Raw genomic sequence first — 27,913 nt, forward strand, 5'->3', positions numbered from 1 at the left:
ACCTTTAAGACCAAATTTTATTCAGGTACAAGCTCTCCCTCCTCTGCAAGGACAGATCTGCATGTCCCCCCCCCAATAGCTAGCAATCCCAAACAGTCCGGTGGAGCCTGAGTGGTGGGTGTTGCCTTCTGACACACTTCCAGTGATGTCAGGAGGTGTAGCTTATGCAAATAAGTTTTGCTAATGAGTTATGCTAATGAGCTCCTGCACCTCTTTTTCTACAAAATGACCCCTGCAAAGGCCATTTCTCCCGGTGAACCGATCTCTGTCACCTGGAGATCAGTTGTAATCCCAGGAGTTCTCTAGCTACCACTTGGAGATTAAACCCAAACAAACCAACTGTGATCAAATGACTAAACTCATAAAAACATAGCTATAATTTAATATGAAAATGCTAACACGTATTCGAAATACACAATCAGACCTAATCACACTCTTTACACAATTTCTTCCAAATACAAAAACTGGTTCATTCATACCCCATACTTTCCCAACAAGTGTGGATGCCAACCAAAATTACAAACCAAGTATATGATGTGAGCTGATGAAAAAAACCCAACAGTCTATATAACGTAGTCCTTGCTGGTATAGTTCCAAGTGAAGTTCTGTAGGGGAACATGTATGACTCAAAACAAAGTTCCTGATGTTGAATAATGCACATTTGCTGACATTCCAGCTCGTACAATGCTCACTTCTCCTTAGGGTTACCAGGTCCTTGCCTTCTGCTGGTGGGGGGCTCCAGCCTGCTCCCCTGGATCTTCCCAGGCCCCACCCCCGAAGAGCCCTGATGTGCCTGACATGCCTGCTGTGATGACATCACCCGGAAGTCATGTCATCACACCAGGCACATCATGCAGGGGACACTCTAGCATTTGGCCGAACATTCTATGGTCACCAGAGCTTTTAGCCAAATGCTAGAGCATCCCCTGCACAACGTGCCTGGTGCAATGACGTCACCTCCAGGTGACATCATCACACCTGGCATATCAGGTGCGGCAGGGCTCTTCGGAGACAGGGCTCCCCCACTGGCCAGCTGGCCAGTGGTGGATTGGGACCCCCGAATTCAGGGGAAGCCTGCCCCCATTGGGGGGATGGCAACCCTACTTCTCCTAATGAAGGTTCCATTGCAGTTTTGTTAAACAACTCCAGAGGTTGTTTGCCATTGCAAGCCTCCGCATCATGACCCTGGACTTCCTTGGTGGGCGCTCATCCTAATACTAACACATGCCAACCCTGCTTAGCTTCCAAGATCTGATGAGACTGGAGTAGCCTGGGTTATCCAGGTCAAGGCTGACTGTGAGCTGCCTGGAGAAACTATATATGAGCCTTTAGCCCTGTCACTTAACAGGTGGACCACCTGATCTCATTTATTGCTGTAATACCAGCTAGGGAAAAAAATTAAATACACAGATATAACCTTGTTAAATTAAGCTCAGCAGGGCTTCAAGAGGGCCCTGCGCCACACTCCAACTGTTCTCTGACAGTCAGCAGATGCTGAACAAATCATGCAGAATACGCCAATATGTGCAAATCCATCTGATTTTCACATTGTGACCTGGGTAGCCCTGGGTAGCCCAGTCTCATCAGATCTTGGAAGCTAAGCAGGGTCAGCTCTGGTTAACACTTGAATGGGAGACCACCAAGGAATACCGGGGTTGCTATACAGAGGCAGGCAATGGCAAACCACCTCTGAATGTCTCTTGCCTTGAAAACCCTATGGAGTCATCATAAGTTGGCTGCAACTTGATGGTACTTTACAGAGAGAGAGCTCACAGAATACAACTTTTTATTTTGGCATAGAAGTGCATAGCATACACAGGTCTAGTTATGGGTTGGGCCTAGGGAGGAACCTGTGAGCAGGCTGACTCACAAATAGGTCGAGAAATATGGATCTCTGCCTGAAGACCGAACTTGCTCCGCAAGTGGATGAGAGACGGCCAGAGTTGCATTCCTTCCTAATCCCTTTTAAAAGAATAGAGTCTTTCTCTCTGCATCACCATCAGACAACCGGATGTTTCTTCCCCATTCATTACTTCTATTTTACATCACCACTGTGGTTTCCACCAAAGCTTCCATGTATAGCATTTAACCAGCTCTTTGCTTTTGTGAGCTGAGGCCCAGTATAAGAGACGATAAACAGAGCTGGCAAGCAGTCCAAGCACCCTCATATCCAGTTTCTGTAGTATATATAAATCATTTTGTTTTCGTAAACTATTCTTATCTCAGTGTTTTGCCATGGAGTTTCAAAGGACAGCACAGTAAGCCACAGCATGGGAAGATGGCAGAGGGAAATGGCAGGAACAATATACTGTTACCCATCCATAGCCACACAGGAATGTGAGTGAGGGCTCAAACAGCTGCATCCATAAATGCAAGTAGCAGGCTCCTTGAGCCTCGGTTTGCCACAGAGCTATGCAGGGAAAGAAGGGTGGGCTAACCTCCCCACTGCCTTTCAAAACGGAGCTCTCTGCTTTGTCGTTAGCCTTTTTAAAGGAGAAAAGCTGTCCATTAGAAACACATATTCTGTTGACAACATTACATCCCGCTCAAAATATGCTGTGAAGTGCCCTCCACGCCTGAGAGAATTAAGATTCTGTTACTTTCCACAATTAGGGGGAAAAAAACCTTTAGACATTTATCTGCTATTCTGACATATTTGTTGCTTTCCAATTGTTGACCTTATAACCTTAACTTGTTATTTAGTTTTTCACTTTGCATAACTTAAATGTCATGTTACAGGTTAATTTGCTGTTAAATCCCTGTCTATAAGTTTAGAACCTCATCTACCATTCCCATGTAATTTAAAAAGTGTGCCTTGCACACGAAAACTCAGACCTTGAATAAAACTTTGTTGGTCTTAAAGGTGCTGCTGGACTCTAAATTTGCTCTGCTGCTTCAGACCAACATGGCTGACCATCTGGACATATTTTGCCCATTTGCTTTTATGGATGAGATGATCTGAGGTTTCACTCACATTCCTATATGGATATAGATGGGTAGTATGGGAAGATCCTGAAGATGTGGGGGAGGTGCTGGCAAGGGAGCTCACTGGATATGTGATGTCCCTCTAAGATTTACATTCCCCCTATTTGGCTGTGGAAGGTCGGTAGTTCAGCAGTTCGAGACCCGGGTGCCGCATGACGGAGTGAGCTTCTGTCTCTAGTTCCAGCTCCTGCCAGCCTAGCAGTTCGAAAGCAAGAAATTGCAAGTAGATAAATAGGTACCACTTCGGTGGGAAGGTAACAGCGTACCGTGTGCCTTGGTGTTTAGTCATGCCGGCCACATGACCACGGAAATGTCTTCGGACAGCGCTGGCTCTTCGGCTTTGAAACGGAGATGAGCACTGCAACCCTAGAGTCGGACTCGACTGGCTTTCGAGCAAGGGAACCTTTACCTTTACCTATATGGTGTATACCATAGAGACAGGCCTTCAAAGCAGCTATTTTCCCCAGGGAACTAATCGCTATAATCTGGTTGGTAATCCTGATGGGCAGTATATTGCCTCAGCCATTCCCATGTCGTGCCACATTCATTTACCTGCATGCTCTTGAGGCAAATTGAGACTGCATGAGCCTGCAGTATGCTGGTTTATAGACTCAATAGAGACTCAAGATCTTCCTTACTTTTGTTTGAGCCCTGAGATGATAAAGGAACTGAAAGATAAAGGCTAATCTGCATGTTCATGTGAAGTTGCTCTCCCACACACACCATTTTAGTCTCTCTGTGCCAGCAGAATATTGGCCTGTGTCTTACCAAGCTACTGTTGTGGGCATGAGGAAACCAAACCTCCACAAGCGCACAGCGGAAGGAAGGGTACGTCTGAGCTGACAGCCATATCTGTGTTCGTAGGGATTCTGGGAACAGAAAAAGAATGAGGGAAAGCACGGTCAGGGCAGAGGAGAGATTTTCATCGGGGGGGGGGGTGGTGGTGCTGTGGACAAGTCCCTTCTGGCTTACCCTTATGATGTCTACTGGATTGCACACCAGCCTTGACAGATCTTCTGTCTTGTTTTGCACCTAACGCCAACAACACAAAACAAAAAATAAACAGGAGTGTGGGAGTTAGAACAATTTTATTTGTTTGAATGTGTCAGTCACATCCCAAGCTAAAATAACACTGGAAGCGGGATTAAAACCACTAAAACCAAGAAACAGAACAACAATCATCAGTCCACACAGAGGCACTCATGGTGCTTTCAGTGGTTGCCTAGCAACTGAGTTGTACAAACGGTTAGCCTTTATACGTGGGGGTATCTTCAGGGCTGGAGGGATTATCTACCATGTCTAAGTGTCAAAGGTTAGATGAGATGTCAGTGTCTAAGCACAGGAGCCCGCACCATCTTCCTCACCCAGCAGGCCAAGGTGTAGCATCACCTGGATGCAAGGAATGCAGTCAAGCTCCTGCTGGCACCGAAGCGTGGTCCTCGTTTTCATCTCGATGAGCACCAGGACTGGATCTTGCTCCGGCACTGGCTCTGCTGCTCCTTGGGTGCACACTGCATCTTCCACTGTGAGGAGAGAAACAAAAAACACAGAATAAACCACATGTTACAATGGCTTCTTTTATGTTTATTCTAAATGACATTTTTTTTTGGGGGGGGGGGGGAAGAACAACCTCCCAGATTGCTTCATCAAGAACCTGGAGGGGAGAGAGGGGGGAATGAACCCTTTCCTCCCTTGCCATTTTCACGATGGGGTGAAGCCACCCTGAACTGCTTTTACCCCCACTGAAGAAAATGTATCATCCCCCTCCACTCCCACCACCAGGGGTAAAAACAGCCAGAAGGGGGCTTTTTTTAGCTAGAAAATGGCAGGGGAGAGAAGGGTTAAAGTTCTCTCCTTCCCGCCTTGTCCTCTGATAAAGTAACCCCGGCAACTAAATTTGCAAAAGGAAAAATGCCTTTTACAATATAAATATGGAATTTGTAGCACAGTAGAGACCCACCAAGGGTAAAACCTGGGAGGGGGCTATTTTGGCTTGAAGTGAGAGGGCTATTTTAGCCAGAAAGTGGCAGAGGAGGAAAAGGTTAACGTTCTCTGCTTCCCACCTTTTCCTCCTGGGTGGCAGCTAAAGTTGCAAAAGAAAAATAAATTGTCTTTTACAATATAAACACGGAAAAAATTGTAGCACAGTAGAGACCCGGTGTCATGGAGATGGTTAAGGAACTTCTGCAGTTACCAACACCCTGGCACTTTGAGGTTTGAAAAATAATCCAAGATAATCACTATGTACCCTCACATCTGCCCACACCCGTTCTCTCAGACAGGGCAGCCTTACAAGAAATTCTTGTGCGAAAGATCTGATAACCACTGTACTGCCGTGTGAGTATGCGGTCTCATGACTGTGAAGGTGTGTTACCCTTATGGATTTGCCTTACAGGGCCGCCTGATCGGAGTCTGGATCTGTTGAAAGAATGCCGAGTTTCGTAATTACTGCAGCTGTTCCTTGAACAAGCAATTCACTTGCAAAGGTGCGGCACAGATTGGTGTTCTTCTGCAGGAGATTATGCACTTTTGAATGCAAATTCTGAGTGTAGAATTACACAGAATGCTGAAGACCCAAGGAGGCATGTTAAAATTTTAATTTATAGTAGTTGCACGTGGGGGAAGGGAGCAGCTTGGATCCGGTTGGGGTCAGAGTGCAGAGATGAAGTTAACCCTTTCCCTCCAAGCCATTTCCCCCATTGAAATCATCCTCTTGCAAACACACCAAGTGACTATTAAGCTGCAAAGGAAAAAAAAAAGCTTTTGTAGCAACTTGGGAGAGGACTGTCCCCTCTCCCCCCCAGCACCAGAGTCCTTATCCAACTCCCTCCCACCATTCCCTGGAGGGTCTTCTTTTAAATAAAATTAAAGCTGGGAGACCTGATCACTGATCTCCAGCGAATGCATTAACATACGAAAGTTGTAGGCTGAAGCTCTGCAGATGTGGAGGAGCTCGGTGGCCAACATTGCATTCTTGGGGAAAGTCAGTGGGTATGCAGATTCAGACACTTCTGGAGGAGACCAGGGCCAGTCACAACCTCGGCCAGCTGGCCTGGGTGGGTACGCCTCCTAAGCTGCCAGCGAGTGGCCACCCACCCACTCCATTCAGCCTGCAGCGCAGCCACAGCGCACATGGCACTCTTAATCTTCGTGGGGGCAGCAGGGCTTCAGCCCCCACCAAAATTTTCAGGAAGATGCTCAGCCTCCCCCGGGAGCCACCCTTGCTCCTAGCACAGCAATGCCTCTGGCCCAGCCCCAGCCCCCCCCCCCGGGAAATGGGAAAGTCTACACCCTGCAACATGCCACAGTCTGCCTCTGGCCTGAGGGAAAGGCCCTGACCCAGCAGCTGTAGCAGGGGTGCAGTTTACTGAGCTACCATGCTGCCATCCACAACTCCTGGCTGCAGGGCGGTGGCGGGGGGGGAGACAATCCTGCTGCTCCATCTCAGAGGGAGAATGACGACCTAGTGGGCAGTCTGTGCTGGAGGAAACAGATCATCTAGACCCAGTCCAATCTGGATTCAGGAGTGGACTGGGATGAAAATGGCCTTGGTCACCCGGACTCATGTTATTAAGCAAGAGAGTGACAGGGGGAGTCTCTGTTGATTCTCCTGGAGCTATTGGCAGCTTTCAATAGCATCAACCATTGGGGTGGGACATAGGGGAGCACTGGCATAAAAGTGTCCTATGATGTAACTTTGGGGAGGAAGTGATGTCACTTTGCTTTAGGATTCACCATTGGAACACTGTGATTTTACCGTAGAGTTTCTAGCAATTCCTAAAGTGATGTGAGGTCACATCCAGTTTTCCCCAAAAAGTCATGTCATGCTATAACATTTAATTTTTTTTAAATGTCATGCCATGCAGGTCACTGCTGTTTTTTTTAGGCCACTCTGAATACCAGTAGGAAACAAAGTGTGTCGGGGGGCATGCCCTGCCTCTGTTGGGAGACTGGCAACCCTATATACAGCCCACCTCCCAAAGCTGCCATTTTCTTCAGGGGAACTGATCTCTGTAACCTAGAACTCAGTAGTAATTCTGAGAGATCTCCAGCCCCCACGTGGAGGTTGGCAATTCTCAATGGAGGAGGCCATACTTTGGTGGCTCTGCTCTTGGCTCACAGAGTCCAGAAGGTGGTATTGGGGGAATGCCGTTCAGCTCAAGTAACATTTATGTTTTGGGATCTCGTAAGGGTCCATCATCCCCCATACTGTTTAACGTCTACAAGAAAATACACATTTTTGCCCTAACAGCAAGAACACAACTAACAGTCCAGGAGCAAATCCATTTTAGATGGTATCCAGGGCTTTTTTTGTAGAAAAAGCCCAGCAGGAACTCATTAGCATAACAGGCCACACCCAACAGCAGAAACCCATTAGCATATTAGGCCACACCCCTGACAGCACAGCTCATTAGCATATTAGGCCACACCCCACATGTTACCAGAAGTGTGGTCATCCAACCACACCCACCTTTTGCTTCTTATTCTGTTTACTTTGTTGTCAAAACCCTGGGCTTTTTTTATAGCAGGAACTTCTTTGCATGTTAGGCCACACACCCCTAATGTAGCCAATCCTAATGAGTGTCTGCTGTTAGGTGTGGCCTATTATGCTAATGAGTTCCTGCTGGGCGTGGCCAACTCAGGAGCCAGCCGGAACTCCGTTCCTGTGGGTTCCTGCCCCAAAATAGCCCTGATGGTATCAAACAAGCTACCGGTATGTAGATAGCAAGGTGGTATTCAAGCCACGATGGTCTATACATGAAGGTCAGTGATCGTAAATCATTATTTGAAAGGCCAAGTGAACACTTACCCAGCAGCTGGCAACCAAGACCCTGTAGAAGGATAGAGAAAGAACGCATTAGAGGCCTCTAAGGATATCTGTTCCCCATCCTGCAACACACACATAGCCAGCCAAGCTTGAGACTGGTGTAATGGTTAGAGTTGTCAAATAAGGTTTTACCATGGAAGCTTGCTGAGTGACCTTGGGCCAGTCACACACGCTGTTTCAGCCTAATTTACCTCACCAGGTCATTGTGAGAATAAAATGGAAAAGAGGAGGAGGAGGAAGAGGAAGAGGAAGAGGAAGAAGAGGAAGAGGAAGAGGAGGAAGAGGGAGGAAGAAGAGGAAGAGGAAGAGGAAGAGGAGGAAGAGGAAGAGGAAGAGGAAGAGGAAGAGGAAGAGGAAGAGGAAGAGGAAGAGGAAGAGGAAGAGGAAGAAGAAGAAGAAGAAGAAGAAGAAGAAGAAGAGATTGGATTTATACCCCGCCCGTCACTTGGAGTCTCAGAGCGGCTTACAAACTCCTCTCCCTTCCCCTCCCCACAACAGACACCCTGTGAGGTGGGTGGGGCTGAGAGAACTCTGACACAAACTGCTCTTTTTCAAGGACAGCTGTGCCAGAGCTTGTGACTGACCCAAGGTCACATCAGCAGGTGCAAGTGGAGGAGTGGGGAATCAAACCCAGTTCTCCCAGATTAGAGTCCCCACACTTAACCACTACACCAAACTGGCTGAAGAACAATGTAAGCAGCTTTGCCATCCCCACTAGGGAGAAATATAAATGAAGTAGGCAAACAACTGCGCTCTCCCCAAACTTACATGCAGCCACATTAGCAACATCATTTCACAAACAGAGCCAATAGCAGCTCCATGAAGAAGTCAGGGGAAGGAAAGGGAAAATGGCATGCCAGAGGAGAAGGGCTGTCCTGTCCACATGCCACAGTTGTGAGGAGAAAAGGGACAGCCCCCTCCCTTTTACTGACTGAATTCATTGGCATTTTATTTACTTGGTTAGATTTGTTTATGTTATTGACTTGGGTTGTTTTATACGGGTTATTTGATATGTTCTTTTTATTGGTACAGTTGGTTTTTATTGTCAGCTTGTTTCGTTTTGTTTGCTGTGAGTCTTCTCAGGCGAGCCTGGAGAGGCAGCACTAGGGTCGCCCGCTCTGGAGTGGGAAGTTCCTGGAAATTTTGAGGCGGAGCCTGGGGTGGGTGGAGTTTCGTGGGGGTGGGAGCTCAGCAGGGTAGGATGCCATGGACTCCACCCTCCAAAGCAGCCATTGAGGAATTTCAGACAGACAATATAATCTGGAAGAGGAACGGTTCCCATACGGTTTCTGGTCTGTCATTTCAGACAGAACCGTTTTAGAACCGGTGTAATTTCACACACAAACGCTTCTATCCCATTTAGGAAACGGGGCTGAAGCGTTTTACCTGTCAACCACTTCCAAGTAGTCTTCAGTTTCCTCTCCAGGTTCCGATGTGCTTTTTCCCACCGTTTTTCACCCGCACGGGCGATCTCCAGCTTTTTTTTTTTAACGTTCGCTTTATAGCACTATAACGCAACAGCATTATATCGACCCTATTGGAATGCCTGGAGTGTTGTGTTATAGCGCTATAGCGTTATAGCGCTCTAAAGTGAACGTTAAAAAAAAGGCTGGAAAAACAGCGGGGGAAAAGCAGTACAATCTGAAATGGCAAACCACTTCAGATCCAGCTCTTTACCGGAAGGGGAAAGCCATGTGTGAAATGGCAGCCCTATACCGGATCAAAAACGGCTTCAAAATGGGTTAAAAAGGAGAATGTGAAATTCCTCATTGTCTTCTGGGAAACTGATCTCTGTAGACTGGAGATCAGCTGTTAGTCTAACAGAACTCTAGTCCCTGCCTGGTAGATTACCCTAGGCAGCACACAGATATCTAAATAAACAAAGAAGGGCATGTGTGGGAGGCACAAAATGCCCATTGAACATCTGTCCTTGTGTCTTTTGCCAGCAAACATGAGGACTTCGTAACGTGTGTGAAGCAGAGCTCAGTGTGACTGTGGTATCATCTGCCTTCATGGCCCCCTTATGTTACTGCTCTTTGACTTGGGCTTGCCTATGCTACATGTTGATTATTGCACTCTGAGGAGCTACTAAAGCAGGTGAAACATTTCTGGGCTGGGGGAGAAGAGGTTGTTTGCTTCTTTTCTGTTTCTCAGGAGCAAGGCTAGAGTAGAAAGCCGCCACCTTGGTACTGTTGTAAAATAGTCAAAAGTGTTTAATACTCAGACTATCAATGGATCTTGCTCTATTGGAAAGAAGAGATTTCTTTGCTTTTAAAAACCTTTATTTCTAAGGGTAAAAGGTACACGGGATAACTACAAATCAACATAACACTGCTACATTTTCTAAGCTGTCTATAGTCAACACTAACACAGAGATAATGGAGAATCTGTTTCTTCTCGACCCCTAGAAAGGAAGTCACCTGAAAACAACCAACCAATCTGTATCACAGTAGAAGCTACTTTTCCCAGGCCTAATTCCCCATTGGCTTACTGCCAAGTATCCCTTCCAGGTCAGTCTAAACAATAGCAATACTAGGCAAACAAGTTAACCCTATAATGACTGAATTGTCAGACCTTGTAAACACATGCATTCCCAACAGGTACAACTTGACTAATTCTTCTGCTTGGCTTGGCATTATAATCTTTTATGCTGTCAGTTGCTGTCACCATGGTCACAAGTTCCAGTAAACCTCAGTGGTGCCAGGACAAAGAGCTCTAGCAGCCACTGAGTAAACAACACTTCAGTATCATGCAAACCTGGGGGGGGGGGCGTTCTCTACCTCTTTTAGCAACCATGACACACAACCCCGCTTGCCAGAGCAGCCTCTATGTAGCACCAGACCCGTAGCCAGAATTTTTTTGTGGGGGACAACAAGGGGGCAACTTAGTGCAGTGGGAGGATGGATGGAGGGTGAGTGGGTGGTGCAAGGGAGGGAAATAGGGCTGCCAAATTCCCCCGGGGGGCGGAATTCCCCCCCGGTTTCGAGCCCCGATTCCCGCTCCCGTGGAATCGGGGCCCGGGGGAAACCCCACCCCCGCATCCGCGTCACCCGGAAGTGACGCAGACACGGTGCGCGCGAAGAGGACGCCAGCCGGGAGCCCCCCACTCCCGGCCAATTTCGATTTGGCAACCCTAGAGGGAAAGTTGGTTGTGGGGTGTGGGGGAGGGGGGGAGAGGGTTGCTGGAAACCCTGCCTTGTGGAGGCCACTGCACTTTTGGCCCCTGACCTGACCTAACCTGAGCCAGCCCAGCCCGGGCGCTTTGCCCACCAGGAAAGGGCAACTCACCTGCTGCCTGCGCAGCACTGGGATGCCCATGCAGTGGTCACAGGGAAGCAGAGACCAGGGAGAGGAAGGTCGGTGGGCTTCCCCTCTGAGGGAAACATCCCACCCTGAAGTGGCGTGAAAGCAGCAAACCTCATGAGAAGGAGGGCCACCCTGTGCTGAGGTGTCACAGCTGCCGAGCAAGAGACACAGAGAGAGGGAAGAGCCATGGAAGGAAGAACCACACCCAGCGCCCGCTTTGGTGGCCTCTGACCGGGCAGGGAGACCAAGCAGGCAGAGGGGCTTTGCGTGCATGCCCTTCTCGCCACCAATCCCTGCCCTGCTAGAGCAGGCAGCCCATACCCAACCCCAGGCACTAGACACCTCCCTTGCAAAGCTGCCCGCCTCCAGCCTGCCCCCTCTGCTTCTTCCCCTGCTCTCACAAGGCTACAGCTTGGCTCCTGCCTCGCTGGGAGGCTAGGGGGAGGGAATGAAAACAAAATGGCCCGGCGGTTTCAGGAGGGGCGTGGCAAATTCTGGAGGAGGCGTAGCCCCTGTGGGGGCCTGGTGCCTAAAGGACCTGTGTAGCGCATATGATGTGGTGGGCAAGCCCGATGTGACTTATCTGAATGGGAGCAGGGGTCAAATAAAAAGGGGTGAGGGAACAGAGGAAATGCTCTCAGGCAGGGCCTGAAGTTCTTCCTGAATTAACTGATCCCCAGAAGACAGAGATCTGTTCCCTTTGGAGGAAATGGACTCTATTATACACCACTGATCTCCTCCTCTCTCCAAACCCCACTAGGGTTGCCAGCCTCCAGGTGGGGCCTGGGAATCTCCTGCTTTTACCACTGATCCCCAGCCCACAGAGATCAGCTCCCCTGGAGAAAATGGCTGCGTTGAAGGGTGGGCTCTATGGCATTGTATTATGCTGAGGCCCCTCCCCAAACCACACCCTCTCCTGGCTCCACCCCCAAAGTCTCCAGGTATTTTCCAACCCAGACTTGGCAACCCTAAACCCCACCCTCCCCCAAATCTCCACAGATTTCCCAACCTAGAGTTGGCAACGGTAGGACCGTATCTTCAGGGAATAAAATTAATTAGCAGTTTTGCACAGCAGACCTGATATAAATGTGATGCCAGATTACTTTTTTTTAGCTATCACATTTTGATCTCTTCTCAGTAATTCTCCCATCCTCCATTTTATCCTCGCAACAATACCATGAGGTAGGTCAGGCTAAGAGAGAGAGTGACTGACTCAGGCTCTCCCAGTGATTTTCGTGGCTGGGGGGCGGGGGTTCGAACTGAGGTCTCCCCTCCCCAGTCAGATACTGTAACCACCATACACCAGCTTTCTGTGTGGGAGTGCAAGCAGCCACAGTATCATGTTCAAACTCTTACCATACCAGTTCTGCGTGAATCCAGGCCATGGATCCCTGGACTGCTAACTCTACATATATACGTAGTTGCCAGTGGCACAGTTTAGATATGATGCCAGCTGTGAGGAGTTGCATGCCAAACTGTCATGTTTAAACTGGACCTTAGATTCCAGAAAGTAGCAGCAGGTGTGTGATTTTCTTTCAGCAGCCACAGCTGAGAGGGAGAACTGGCTGAAGGGGTTGGCTAGGGCTCAGAGGCTAGAACATGCATACACATAGAAGTACAGGTAGACTGCATGTGAGAACAGTCTTTATTTGTACCCTGCTTTTCTCCCCAGTGGGGACTCAAAGCAGCTTCTCCATTTTAGCGTCACAACCACCACCCTGTAAGTTAGGTCAAGCTGAGAGAAAACAATCAGGCCAAGGTCACTCAGTGAGCTTTCATAGCTGACTGGGAATTCAAAACGGGGTCCCTCAGATCCTAATCCGGTACTCTAACCACCACGCTTCTTTCTCTCTCTCAGCTTATTGGGCTCTATTCCCCCCCACTCACAGGGTGCTGGGCGCTCACAAAACCGTAACTGTGTTAACTGATCTAGAATGAGAACTGACGCACAAATAAATGGGAGTCTTTGGGACCTTAAAGAGTAACAAGTTGGGGGTTGTTGGGTTTTTTTTGTCATATTTTTGTAGTCTTACTTTGCTGTTGTGAAGGGTTTGTGTACTTTTCCTGACCGCATTTGAATTTTACCTACAGATAATTACACCCTTGTACTTCCCACATTTTGTGGCCTCTTGACCCTGCTGTTTAGTTTTTTCCCTTCATATTTCTTTATCCATCCCCTCACAGGCATGTATGTGTGCCTAGTGAGGACCCAGGACATCCATCCGATGGGGTCTAGTTCACAACAGCTTATGCTAGAATAAAAACCCGCAACTCCTCAAAAGTGTTCTGAAGACTCCTGTTTCTTTTTGATGCCGTTCATTTATTTATTTCCATTTATACCCCCACCCTGCCCTACAAGTGGGCTCAGGGCAGCTCACAACATATAGTAAAACAATAAATAGTAATTTATTTTTTTAAAAAAATCACCGACACACCAATTAAAATCCCAGATGGCAGCCCAACAGTTCTGACCACAGTTATTGCTGCACTGATACCAGGGAGGGCACATTTCTCTCAAAGCCAGAATCAGCTGGTGCCGGTGCCAGTTGGTATTGGGAGTGCCCTAGGAGGATGGGGCAAATGAAGCAGGCAGGCTGAGCAGGGAAGGCTGGTGTCATTTGGACATCCACCACCTCAGCCAAAAGCCTGGCGGAACCATTCACACATCTGCTTGTCTGAGCTCACACATACACACATTCTGTATCCAATGCTAATTAGAATCTTCTTTCAGTCTTAAGCCTGCTTTGAGGATGGAATTCAATCTTTGACTCATTCATGATGCATATGGCCAGAAGCAAAGGAAGCCAGAGTTCCTGTATACCGCAAATACTGGCGTGGGAATTGTAATTTTTTTACAAGTGCTATCTTGCAGGAGTGAGAAAAGCTCTACCTGGTTGAAATCCCTTTATCAGTATCTAGGAATCTCCTCCTCCTTGGCTCATAGCCTCTCTGTTCTTGAAGCACCTTCATCGCAGATGGGACAGAATGATTAAAGGGAACTAATCTAAATTAAACATGGGCTTCCAGTGAGGTGATGTTACAGGCTCCATCGTGGCAAAGCCAGCTGCTACACCGCTTGCCTTCTTGCAAACTTGACCTATGAGTCTCTTGCGGTAAATGTGTAAGCAGATAGTGGAATGGATTTTGCCCTTTCATAGAAACTAAAAGCTGTGAGGTTGTGCGACCAACTGCACATACACAAACCTTCGGCAAGAGCATGGTGCACAAAACTTGAACAAATGTATAGGTATACTGACTGACACCCCCCCCCCCCCCGAGCGGTGATGATGCAGAGACAAAGGACACAGGGAGAAGGGAAAGGAAGACACAGCGTTTTGGGTTTGGGAGTAAAGGACCTGTCTTCTAGCAGCTGGCCAAGGCTGGTACCTACCTGTGTGCAGCTGACAGAATCCACAGGAGTTTCAGGCAGAAGCCAGGTAGAAGGTAGGTGCGCTAGGATCAGCACTAGGACCAAAACCTGCATCTCCGGGATCCGCTGGGAGCTCGGTAATGTCCCTTTCCCATAAGTCATCACCAGGATCATGAAGATGCTGCCTGTCCCATCTCAAACCTTGTCGTTTGTCAGAGCAAATTATTCCTGCCTGGACAGCACTGTTGACAGGTAGCTTGGCACATTTCCTCTCCGGGGAATATGTATGCCTTTTCCAGCCATGGGAGCTGATGAAGGGAGTGCCAAGGCAAATGGTCCAAGTTGAGAGCAGGACCAAAGATCTTTTCCCAAAGGACAGAAAACGAAGACCTGCCACACTAAGCAAGGGACTGGATCTTCTCTCCCACACTGTGTTCTGGGACGCTGCTTAGTCAGTGTCCCTCCCTTGTTGCTATTAGCGGAGAAATTGCATCGAACTGGAGTAAAGGTAGAAAGGGCGTAGCAGGAAGTGGAAGAATGGGCTGCGGTGGGAGGAGGAGAACCTGGGCCTAGTGCCAAGATGCCAGCTTGAGGGAAGCCCACGAGGGTAAAAGAATGAGCAGAAACAAACATTTGCAGCCGAATGTAAATCTGACAGATTTCCCAAATGCCCACAAAACAAATCTGAATTTTTAAGGATATCAGAGCATTACATTCAAAGTAGGGATGCCAGCCTCCAGGTGGGATCCAGGGTTCCCCTGGAATTTTAGCTCATCTCCAGACTGCAGAGATCAGTTTCCCTGGAGAAAATGGATACATTGGAGAGTGGGTTCTATGGCACTGTACCCCAGTGAGGTCCTTGTCCTCCCCAGGCTCCATCCCCAAATCTCCAAGAGTTTCTCAGACCTGGATCTGGTAACCCTGCTCACCCCCTGCCTGTAGCCACAGGGGACCTGGCCACCCTAATTCAAACCTGATCAATCCCCTCCCTCCCTGTTCCGCGACACACACATAGCCAGCCAGGTTGAGACTGGTGTAATAACTAGAGTGTTGGACTAGGGTTGGGAGGTCCCCAAGTTCAAATTTCTACTCTGCCATGGAAGGTTGTGAGCATAATGTGCCCTGGCCTGGGATGGCCCAGGCTAATTCATTCTTGTCAGATCTTGGAAATTAAGCAGGGTTGGCCTGGTTAGTACTTGGGACACCACCAAGGAATTCCAGGGTTGCTAGAGAGCCAGTTTGGTGTTGTGGTTAAGAGCGCGGATGCTAATCTGGGAGAATGTGGTTTGATTCCCCACTCTTCCTCCACATGCAGCGGCTGGTGTGACCTTGGGACAGTCATAAGTTCTTTCAGAGCTGTTTTCTCAAGGGCAGTTCTCTCTCTCAGCCCCACCTACCTCACTGAGTGTCTGTTGTAAGAAGGGGAAGGGATTGTAAACTGCTCTGAGACTCCTTCGGGTAGTGAAGGGCAGGGTATAAATCCAATCTTCTTCTATGCAGAGGAAGGCAATGGCAAACCACCTGTTTGTCTCTTGCCTTGAAAACCCTGTGAGATTGTTATAAGTCTGCTGCAACCTGACTGCATTTCACACACACGCACGCACACAAACAAGCATACTATACACAGTGTATAAACTTAAAGGTGCCACTGGACTCAAACTTTGTTCTATACACAGTGTGTTACTGTATTTTCCAGCAATACATTTTATGGCACCTTTACACCAGTTTTGCAGCATGGTGATTGAGCAAGAGATAAATTACTTAACAGCCAGTCACCAGTTGCTGTTTTATTTAAAAGGACACAGGAGGAGCTAAGGTTGAAAAGCAGGACATTTGTATGTGTGTTTTGCACCATTTCACTACGATTCGAAGCAGCATGGGTGGAGATGCACAATAGGAAGGTAAATTCCCTGTTCCCCTTCTCTCAATGCAGCCTTCTCTCCCCCCCACCCCCGTGTTCCTGCAGGTCAGTGGAACCAAAAGAAGAACACAAGAAGCTAATAGGAAGATTGGAAGAGGTGGGAATCAGCAAAAATCCCCCTCCCTTCTTCCACCATCACAGAAAACTATTTTGTTGGATGAGTCATTGCTGCCATGCTGATGCAATGACACCTGGCAATCCAAGCCAATGAGCTTGCCATGGATCGCCCATATTTTAAGCAAATAGCTCCCAGCTAAGTACAGATTGACCTTTTTTGTATGTGGTGTTCTCACAACACTGTTTCTTAAATCTGTTCCTTATAAATCAACATCCTTAACCTTTTGTAATCCAGGAACCTTCTTTAACTTTAGTTTGTAACATGGACCTCCACTTTAGGTTGGAAAGTGACTAACACAAGGGTTGCGGCAGGCCATCGGCTGTTGAAGCTCAGTACCTAGGAGCGCATAGATGATTCCTTTATATCGAGTTGGAGTTTCACCTTTAATTTGGTTTTGCATTATCAGATTACAGTACCAGGGCTGGGATTGGGAAAGCAGGTGTTGTTCCTGACAATAATGACTTTGAATAATTTGCTAAAAGTAACTGCAGGATTGATAACATTCACCTGGATGATAAAAAACAAAGCAGCCGACCCTTACTTGAGCCAACCAGGGCAATGAACCTCCACATATGCCAGACGGTGTTAATTAACTGTGTTGACTTTTGTTTTAATGGATGGACACACCTATTTTTTAATCTGCTTTGCAGTGCAGTCTTAATGCGTGCTTACTTAAAAAGAAATCCCATTTTATTCAATTGGGCTTACTCCCAAGTAAATGTTCTTAGCAGAGTCGCCAGCTCTGGGTTGGGAAATATCTGGAGATTTTGGGGGTTTGGGAGGGGAGGGTCCTCAGCAGGGCATATGGTCATAGAGTCCACTATCCAAAACAGCCATTTTCTCCAGAAGAACTGATCTGAGTTCTGGAGATCGACTGTAATAGAAATCTCCAGATGCCAGCCTGGAGGTTGGCAACCTAGTTCTTAGCATTGTGGTCTAGTGATTCTCTCCAGTGCTTAGACTAGAGTTAACTCTCCTTAGGAGGGCACTGTAGCAGTTTCCACAAGAAGATGGCTCTCTCAGGGCAGTCCTAAAGAGGGTTACTCCAGCCTACTGCTACGAATGCACAAGCATTCGCAATGGCGAATGGAGTATCCACACTACAGTTTTCCTTGCCTCACCCCAAATCCTTCATAAACAGGGACGGATTAAGGCTCACTGGTGCCCTAAGCACTGATCAATTTTGGTGCCCCCAATCTTGGTGTCATAGCCTATGACACTGCAACTTGCCAACAAAAAATAGAAGATAACCCTAGGGTGCACCATGATCAATGTGCACTAGTTTTATCGATTTTTTTTTTTTTTTACATTTCTTCATTTATTTTTTTTTCTTTTCACCCTTTTCCCACCTTTGTGGTGCCCCCTTTGGCCCTGGTGCCCTAAGCACGTGCTTAGTCTGCTTAATGGTTAATCTGCCCCTGTTCATAAATAAGTCAGTGACACAGCCAACAACACTGTTCAGTGAGTGTTCCAGCTGTCCCAATTTACTAGGGACCAGTCCCACTTGATGTCTTGCTGAGGATATTCTTGGGAATAGCATTTACATTTTTTTACTGCAACATCCCCCCCCCCCCCCCCTGCTGTTTCTGAAATTTTAGCCCTTTCTAACCTGAAGGAGTTCTCACAGCAGGGACAGAGTTAGCAACAGCCTGGAGCAAAAACTTGCTCCTTTATTAGAGGCTTTATGGGATATTATTTATTTACTCCTGTGCCAGTGACAAAGCATCTGCTTGGCATGCAGAAGGTCCCAGGTTCAATCCTTGGCATGTCCAGTTAAAAGATCTGGCAGTAGGTGATGTGAAAGATCTCTGGAGCTGGCAACCTCTATATAATTTCCTACTCTTAGGGCTCCGAACTGGGTGCTTACAGGTCACAAAACTTTCCAGAGGTCGATTCGGGGGGAGAGATCGCGGAGGATTGCAGTTCCCCCAGGTGAGGTGCGGGGGGCGGGGCACACAATGAAGCTTCCGGCCGCCCCGCTTCTGGCCCTCATTCAGCCAGGAGGAGGCAGGAGAAGAGGGAGGGTAAGTTGCTTCCTCCCCGCCTCTCCCCACCCCTGCCTGGGGCCAGGGAGGGCCTTGGCGGGGCTTTTGGGGGTGGAGCCTGAGTGGTGGGTTTAGATTCAGAGGAATTAGCTGTGTTAGTCTGTTGCTGCAAAATAGTCCAAGAGTTCAAATAGCACCTTTAAGACTAACCTTTAAGACTAAGACTAACTGAGTGGTGGGTGTGGCCTTATGACACACTTCCGGTTATGGCAAAGGGTATGGCCTTATAACACACTTCCAGTGATGTCAGGGGTGTGTGGCCTTATGACACACTTCCGGTGATGTCAGGGGGTGTGGCATATGCTAATGAGTTATGCTAATGAGTTCCCCTAGCTCTTTTTCTACGAAACGACCCCTGAAACTTTCTAAACAACTGAACGGGATGAGATTCAGCTGCCCTTGTGATGGTGGAGAAACAGAACTTTATCCTTTTCTTCACTGCTGTCCCATAGGTCTGCAAATGGGCTTTTAGAGCATGTTTGCTTTTATCCTTGTTCATCCTCATGCCGTCATTGGCACAAAGGATTATTAGGTCTCTATCCCCAGATGAACCCGGTGAGTACTTGTTGAGAGGTGTAGCGTATTTTGAAATGGCATGAAGTAGTAGTGTGGGCCAGCAGGTCCCAAAGAGAAGTGCTATTTTTCCCGCCTACAATCTCCATCTTTGTGTTCTTTTTTAAAAAAATGGATTTCTAATTCCTACTTTGGGTGCAAAGGTGGGTGCTAAAGACTCTAGAAGGACCCACTCGGGGTACCAAATCTATCTCCATAAAAGTTTGCTTAACTTTTTTGTGTGGAATTAGAATCACTGCTATGAACTACATCATATTAACCGCTAGATTCGAGAGAGCAGAAAGGCATTGCTGATATTTGATGGTGTAAATAATGTATCCCGCTAACTAAATATAAATAAATCAAGACAGGTAGCTGTGTTAGTCTGTCTGTAGCAGCAGAAAAGAGTCCAGTAGCACCCTAAAGACTAACAAAATTTGCGGCAAAGTATGAGCTTTTGTGAGTCACTGCTGACTTCTTGGTATCTGAAGAATTTTATTTATTTATTTAAGAAGTGAGCAGTGACTCACGAAAGCTCATACCTTGCCGCAAATTTTGTTTGCGCCACACCTTCCAATGCCACAAAACCAGTTGCAGACACCAAACAGCTGGGTTGTAGGCAGGGACACTATATATATATATATTTCACGCAGATGAAAATCATTACCGTGGCTGTTTATAGTTGTAACTTTACTGCATTCCAAAGGGCTTAGACTGGGCAGCAGCAGTTTGCAGAACAAATATATAAACTTAAGGAACTGTTTACTTCCGTTTCAGTGTATCCAAGGAAGTGAGCGTGCACACAAAAGCTCATTCCCTGAATAAAATTCCGTTGGTCTTAAGGTGCCACTGAACTCAAACTTTGTTCTACTGCTTCAGACTAACACGGCTGCCCACCTGGATATAAACTTAAGGTACATGAAAAACAGGCCTTAACACACACATCCCCCAACTCGACATGGCAGTCGCAGCATCAAGCAATGGCTTGCATGGCTGAATGAGGCAATAAAGATCAAATATCACAAACAGAACGTAATCTTTTGCTTTTCAGTTCACATATTTGGCCATGAATCTTTAACTGCTGAATAATCCATGGACAAGAAACCCAGTAACATACTTAGCACATGTTAATCAGCAGGGCTATTTTTGGGCAGGAACGCACAAGAACGGAGTTCCGGCTGGCTCTCAAGTTGGCCACGCCCAGCAGGAACTCATTAGCATAATAGGCCACACCCAACAGCAGAAACTCATTAGGATTGGCTACAGTATGCATGTGTGGCCTAACATGCAAAGGAGTTCCTGCTACTAAAAAAGGCCCAGGTTTTTGACAACAAACAAGGTAAACAGAATAACAAGCAAAAGGTGGGTGTGGGTGGATAACCACACTTCTGATAACATGGGGGTGCAGTCTAATGTGCTAATGAGCTGTGCTGTCAGGGGTGTGGCCCAATATGCTAATGAGTTCCTGTTGTTGGGTGTGGCCTATTATGCTAATGAGTTCCTGCTGGGCTTTTTCTACAAAAAGAGCCCTGTTCAGCCCGTAGCATGCACAGAAGAGCAGAAAAGGATCATTTGCCAAGCACTACCTTAACCTGGGCAAATAACCCCTTGGAAAACTGATCGTCTCTTAACATCTTCCCAAAGCTTGCAGAATACTACACCATTCTCCTGCTACCCTGGATTTCTCACTGGAAGATGGTGTTGTGGTTAGAATGTCAGCCTAGGACCTGGGAGACCCAGGGTCAAATATTCAATTTGCCCAGGAAGCTGGCTGGCCAGTCACACCCTCTCAGCCTAACCTACCTCACAGGGTGGCTGTGAGGATAACATGGAGGAGAGGAGAATGATGGAAGCTGCTTTGGGTCCCAATGCAGAGGAAGGCAGGGTATAAACAAGGTAAACAAAATGATAAGCCCTCTGAGCAGATTTACATCCATGTAGTCACAGAAATGTACACATGCAGCACAGTTTGTGTAGTGGTTAGGAGCGTGGACTCTAATTTGGGAAAACTGGGTTTGATTCCCCACTCCTCCACATGCAGCTGCCAGTGTGACCTTGGGTCAGTTACAAGTTCATTCAGAGCTGTTCTCTCATGAGAAGTTCTCAAAAGAGCTCTCTCAGCCATACCCACCTCATAGGGTGTCTGTTCTGGGAAGGGAATACCATACATTTTATCCACTGGACTCCCATATTTGAATCTCAGAAGGGTTTAGAATTTTGGAGTGGGGTTGAACTTGGAACCCTCTTATTGTGAGCTGGATAAAATGGAGGGAACAGAACAGTGGCAGCAGGAGAGGGAAGAGATGGGGACTGCTCCTCTCAGTGCCATTTTTAAAGACGTAACTTGGTCTGGGCAGCTTGTGGCCCATTTAGCCAAATGCAGACCACCAGAGGACTGCCAACCTCCAGGTGGTGGCTGGAGATCTTCTGGGATCTTCAAGCAACAGATCTCTCCTTATATATAATTGAATAGTGGGTGCCAAAGTTCTAATTCTAAAATGCACTCCCTTAGTGTATGGCTGATAGCACTGCTCCTCAGCATATATCGCCACCAATCAGAAGGCAAAGCCCGGGTCCCGCCCACACCACAACTGCTGCGACAACCTGGTCTTTTGCATATGGAAGCTGATTGGACTTCACTCCATTCCACACCTCAAACTCCCCCCCCCAAGGCAGTTGGAATGTCAGTTGCATATGGAACCTGCTGTATTCTGGTGGTGTGCAGGTCCCAGGTTCATGTTTTAAAAGCAGACTGACACTGTTTGCCCAAAGCCAGAGCACTCTCCCAGAGCCTCTTTCTAGCTCCCGTTGTATTTATTACCACAACGGGCCTTATTTCTAGTAAGAACATAAAGAGAAGCCAACGCTGGATCAGGCCAGTGGCCCATCCAGTCCAACACTCTGTCACACAGTGGCCAAAAATACCAGGTGCCATCAGGAAGTCCATCAGTGGGGCCAGGACACTAGAAGCCCTCCCACTGTTGACCCCCTTCCCAAGCACCAAGAAGACAGAGCATCATTTTCCTCATACTCAGGGGTCATTTCGTAGAAAAAGAGGTGCCAGAGCTCATTAGCATAACTCATTACCATAACCTATTTGCATATGCCACACCCCCTGACATCACCGGAGGTGTGTCAGAAGGCAAAACCCACTGCTCAGCCTCCACTGGACTCTTGGATTCCTAGCTATTGGGGGGGGGGAGAACGTGCAGATCCACCGTCACAGAGGAGGGAGAGCTTGTACCTGGAGGTGGGCCGCGGGGGCGGGAGGCTCTGCAACTTACCTGGCTGCTTCTTGCTCCTTGTGGCCCATCTGAGGGCTGCTGAGAGCAGGGGGTGGGGCTTGTTGCATGTGCCCACCCCCTGGGCTCCTTACTGCCGGAGCTCCGCTCCTGTGCGCTCCCGCAGGAAATGACCCCTGCTCATACTGAGAGTTCCTATCTATACCTTGTGGCTAACAGCTACTGATGGACCTCCGCTCCATATGTTTACCTAATTCCCTCTTGAAGCCGTCCATGCTTGTAGCCGCTGCCACCTCCTGTGGCAGTGAATTCCATGTGTTAATCACTCTTTGGGGGAAGAAGTACTTCCTTTTATCTGTTGTTCTAACCCGACTGCTCAGCAATCTCATTCACCTCCAGAAAACAGCTGCTTTGGAAGGTGCTGAGGTCCCTCCCCTCCCCAAATCCCCATCCTCCTCAGGCTTCATCTCCCAAATCTCCAGGTATTACCCAACCTGGAGCTGGCAACATTTCAATATGCATGATCTCTCCCCCCCCCCTCTGCTGTTCAAGACAGGTAGCAAAAACACTTGACCTAACTGGACCTCTGGTTAGCCAGGTGAGCTGTGTTCATATATTTTAGCATATTTATATCCCGCTCTTCTCCTGTAACACAGGACTCACCTTGATGTGTCCCAGCTACTGGAACCGGCTAAGTACATTTGCACAATAATTCCACAGAAACAAATGGTGCTTTACTTCCTAGAAAATATGCTTAGGAATGGAACATAGTGCGTGTCAAGTAAATGCCCCACCCATGTTGCTCAAGAGTACAAAAATGTAATATGGGACTGAGTCACAGTCATGGAGACACCGGGAGGGATATAATAGCACAAGGGTTGCCAATCTCCAGATGGCGCTTGGAGATTTCCTGAGTATACAACTGATCTCCAGCCTACAGAGATCGGTTCCCCTGGAGAACATGGCTGCTTTGAAGGGTGGACTTTTTCTGGCATTATACCACACTGAGGTCCCTCCCCAAATTAGGGTGGCCAATTTCCAGGTGAGGCTTGGAGATCTTCCAGAATTACAAATTACCTCCAGAGGATGGAGATCACTTTTCCTGGAGAAAATGGCCGCTTGAGTGTGTGTGGAGCCTATGGCATTGTGCCTCACTGAGGTCCCTCCGCTCCTCAAACCCCACTCTCCCCAAGCCCCAACCCGGAACTGGCAACCCTCCCCCAAACTCTACCCTCCACCACAGGCTCCACCCCCAAAGCTCCAGTAATTTCCTAACCTGGAGTTGGTAATCCTTGGTACTTCCCATGTCTTTCATGGTATATGGAATAAGAAGAAAAGATTGGATTTATACCCCGCCCCTCAGTACCTGAAGGAGTCTCAGAGCAGTTTACAATCCCTTTCCCTCCCCCCTCCACAACAGACACCCTGTGAGGTAGTAGGCGGGGCTGAGATAGCTCTCTTGAGAACTGCCCTTGAGATAACAGCCCTGAAAGAACTTGTGACTGGCCCAAGGTCACACCAGCAGCTGCATGTGTAAAGTGGGGAATCAAACCCAGACCTCCCAGATTAGAGTCTGTGCTCCTAATCCCTACACCAAACTGGCTCTCCTTCCAGTTTAAGACACACAGAAGTGGCATAGGTGAATCACAATAATATTAATAAGAGAAACCATCTGGAAGCTGTCTGGGAGGGGCCTACAGGAACCCTTTCATCCCGCAGCCTTTTTAGCAAACAAGGTCTGTGAAGTTCTCTTATCTTCAAAGGCAAGAGGCTGAGAGGCTTGTTTATATAAAAGGCAGCCACTCTCCCCAAACCAGGTAATAGAAGAGGTTCCGCATACATTGAACAGTGCAAAAAAAGAAAAGTGAAACAATTCACCCTTTGAAAGTCGAGTGGCACCGTAAATAAACTAAGCATGACCTTTACCTTTTTTAAAAAAAACATCATTTTATTACCCTATTCTGCACACAAAAAATCACACACACAAGAATAGATGTAGGACCCAAATGAGAGCCAGCCCTGACATCTGGAACGCACACAGTAAAATGAAGACACCCCCCCCTTTTGCCACACTCCTAGCTTTGTTTCTAGCTGAACGGGAGCTCTCAAAGAGATTTATGACTTGTGGAATGTGTCAGAGAACAATGTACAGTCTCAGCCTCTCCCATTAAGCTATCAAGTTGTGGGCAAATTCCCATGGTTCTTGGCAGTGGAAAGGGTAGGTGGGCTCAGTGTGATTGGCATTACCTTCTGCCCTCTCTCACCCCTAACAACAGGCCTTCGTAGAGAGCTCGAATTGGGAAACCACTTGCAGGAATTACACATGGGCTGGAAGGACATCTGATCAACTCCTACATTTTATAGTCTCAAAGAGAATATGGCCGTTTTGCTGGCATCTATGTCACAATGGCCTTGGTGCATCCTGAAATATCTTTTGCACTGAACCCCACATAATACAATTCAGAGTGCATTCCATTCCAGACTCCACATGCGGCAGACTGCAGCTTTTCCATCGTGTCTTGAAACACCTTTTTATCTCCTCTCCCCCAGTGCATTTGTCGCATTGTGCTGAACACCCTACCCAAAGAGTTCTGGGGAACTAGAAAGCTCGCCCATCATTATGTGATGTGGTCTGGTTCACGATACCTTATGCTGGAATACCTCTTGTTAGCCTTTAAAGTGCCACTAGACTCCTAATAGCAACACATTGTGTTCCTTTTCTTTTGGGAACTTTTCTGTGAGCCAACACAGCCACCTACAATCTTTGTACATGCTTACCACGTACATACGATACAAATATTGCACAGTCCCTCTTTCTGCACAACCAGCTTTCCAACCTTTCCTTCAGCCTTTCTGTTACTAGCATCCACTTACAGTGCTCTGTCATCGGCATGACAACAGTTGCCATGGCCACCATGCGAGGGCAGGACCAGCTGGCATGCAAGGCAGCCTCTCCTTACCTTACCATACCAGGCTGAGTTGGCCCTTCTCCTTGGGAGCAGCAGGCTACAGCCCTTTAGCAGGCTACAAGACTTTAGGTTCTAGAATGGAGCAGACCTTTCTGAGGCCCGCTTTGTTCCCAGGTCCTGCCACTCACACACAACTCGTGAGGCAGGTCCACTGAACCACCCGTGCTCATTCCGTAGATGTATGTCTCTTAGCAATCACTCAAGTGCAGTTTGGCATGCGCACTTTGGGACGAGCAAGAGGGAAGAGAGAGCCTGCGCGCCTGTCTGTGGCTTTCCTCCGGGGCTGATGGGGCCAGCTTCGCGGGCCTTTCTTCTTCTCAGCCCTGAGTAGGCGGTGCACTAAGGACTTGGCACTGGCATGGAACCAGCTGGGAGTGGAACTGGAAGGGCCCTGCAGTACCCTCACTAGGCCAGGCAGTTCCTGAGGCAGGCGGTAGCGGGGAAGATAGCGCAGGGCCTGGGGAATGTCCCGTCGTCCGCACAGCTTGCTGAAATAGGCTATGACCCAGTCGCTTTGTCGGGCAGCTCCTGACGTGCCCCGCAGTTCGCCTTGCAAACAGGCCATGGCTGCCCCAAACAGGTCGTGAGGCTCCGGGGCCAGCCGGGGGGCAGCTCTTGCTTTCCCTTGCCACAGTCCGTAGGCATGAGCGCTGCCGGCACTCCACAGGACCAGCACTTGCCCCTGCTCCTGGCTGACATGTTCTCGCTGGGCGTACATCCAGGGCAAGATGCCCAGCCGCCCTACGTGGCCCAGTTCCCAGAGGTCCAGCAGCACAGGGCAGCACAGCGCTGAGTGCAGCAGCGCAGCAAAGGCGCACACCAACTGCTTGTGCTCCTCCGAATCAGGGGAATATATCAACAGGATGGGACGGGAGTGGCCTCTGCCAAGGGTATCTGGGGAAAGAAAGGAGACAGTGTTTGCATTTGACCGGTATGGGACTGCATCTTCCCTCAGCATCAAGAACACGCCTCTCTGTTGCCTGTCAAACTTTCCACCCGATCCTATCAGAAACCAATAATGGCAACAGAACAAAATCCAAGTCCAGTGGCAACTTTAAGACCAACAAAGTTTTGTTCAAGGTATAAGTTTTCATGTACACTTCTTCAGCTGCATTGAAATGGAAGTTACCAGTCCATACTGGTCGAATTTTGCTCGATTACTTCAGACTAACTCAGCTACCCACCTGAATCCACAATATTGGCAACGTTGTTATCAATCACCTTTTGCAGGAAACGAGGCCTTGGGACCTCCCGGGTGCATGGGTTACAAATACTTTCAATACATAAATGAGAAACTGAACACACAAAGCTGCCTAGAGTTGCCAACCTCCAGGTGGCGGAATTCCAAAAATAACACCCGTGACAAAAATAATGAAGAGTCAATAAAGATAAGTTGCAAAAACGTTTACTGTAGTAATTTCTGTAGAAAATTTTCTATTATCACTCACACGCTAACAAATACTGCGCAATGAACAATTTGTTTCACAATATTTGCTTTATCTGAGCGTGTAGTAATCCCAATTATTATCAATTACTACTTACTACCCCTTGGGTTCTGTTATTAGAGAGTCAACATGGAATGTTTCCTTCAAGAGTTGATAAAATGTCCCCTTCGTACTCCCCACTTTGTTGGCGCTCTTGTGGTGAGCAAGGTACTTTCTATCTTTGCTGGTGGTCATGCATTTATGTTCAGAGGTTTTGGTCTAAGGTGATATTGTCTATAAAAATGATCACTGGTTATTTGATACCTTTGCAACCTGAACTTATATTGTTAGATCTTTGGAATGATCCCCATATCCCTAAAATCCGCCAGGAACTTATGTCGGTTTTGTTTAACTGCAGCTAAAGTGGTTAAAGCCAGCTGCTGGAAGTCCCCTAACAAATTGCTATTGTCCTCTTGGCATCTAAAAATATGGGACTTCTATATCATGGACAAAATCTCGGATGTTATAGCCCCAGTAAATGTCCATTCTAAGAAATCGAATCTACATATGAAATGGTTTCCTTTTCTTGAATATGTTTTCAATGCTGAGACTTCTAATTATACAGTTCCTCCTAAGTACTATGAAGTTTTCCACCGTATGTAACCTGACAAATATTTGCTTAGAGATGTTTTAAAGTTGTTTCTCATACTATGGTATTTTAATGTTGAATGTTTTATATGTTTACTATTATATTTCAAAATAAAAAAAATATTTTAAAAAAAGAGTTGATAAGTAGTAATTGATAAGAACTGGGATTGCTACACAGATAAAGCAAATATTGTGAAACAAATTGTTCATTGCGCAGTATTCGTTAGCGTGTGAGTGATAATAGAAGAAAATTTTCTACAGATATTACCACAGTAAACATTTTTGCAACTATCTTTATTGACTCTTCGTTATTTTTGTCACGGATGTTGTTTTTGGAATTCCACTTCCTCTCATGATCTCTCATTTTTGGCCCCAACCTCCAGGTGGCACCTGGAGATCTCCTGCTATTACAATTCATCTCCAGAAAACCAAGATCAGTTCCCCCTGGAGAAAATGGCTGACATGGTGGATGAAATCTATGGCATTATACCCGGCTGAGGTCCCT

The 27,913-nt window shown here is 47.5% G+C and overlaps 2 protein-coding genes across 2 annotated transcripts in view; both read right to left on the bottom strand.

Moving 5' to 3' along the window:
• The window catches only part of IL17RC (interleukin 17 receptor C), a 49,067-nt gene extending 34,404 nt beyond the window's left edge, over positions 1-14,663 (bottom strand). The window contains exons 1-5 of the mRNA XM_015421532.1: positions 14,511-14,663; positions 7,796-7,817; positions 4,350-4,508; positions 3,958-4,017; positions 3,754-3,854 (exon numbers count right to left, since the gene is read on the bottom strand). Of these exons, the coding sequence (XP_015277018.1) occupies positions 3,754-3,854; positions 3,958-4,017; positions 4,350-4,508; positions 7,796-7,817; positions 14,511-14,663 (495 nt within the window). The remainder of the gene's footprint in view (positions 1-3,753; positions 3,855-3,957; positions 4,018-4,349; positions 4,509-7,795; positions 7,818-14,510) is intronic.
• A 10,857-nt stretch (positions 14,664-25,520) lies between these two features.
• The window catches only part of IL17RE (interleukin 17 receptor E), a 42,803-nt gene continuing 40,410 nt past the window's right edge, over positions 25,521-27,913 (bottom strand). The window contains exon 16 of the mRNA XM_015421539.1: positions 25,521-26,230. Coding sequence (XP_015277025.1) covers positions 25,536-26,230 — 695 coding nt within the window. The 3' untranslated portion in view covers positions 25,521-25,535. The remainder of the gene's footprint in view (positions 26,231-27,913) is intronic.

This window comes from Gekko japonicus, unplaced genomic scaffold (genome assembly GCF_001447785.1).
Source record: "Gekko japonicus isolate JY-2015 unplaced genomic scaffold, Gekko_japonicus_V1.1 scaffold1237, whole genome shotgun sequence".
Taxonomy (NCBI): domain Eukaryota; kingdom Metazoa; phylum Chordata; class Lepidosauria; order Squamata; family Gekkonidae; genus Gekko; species Gekko japonicus.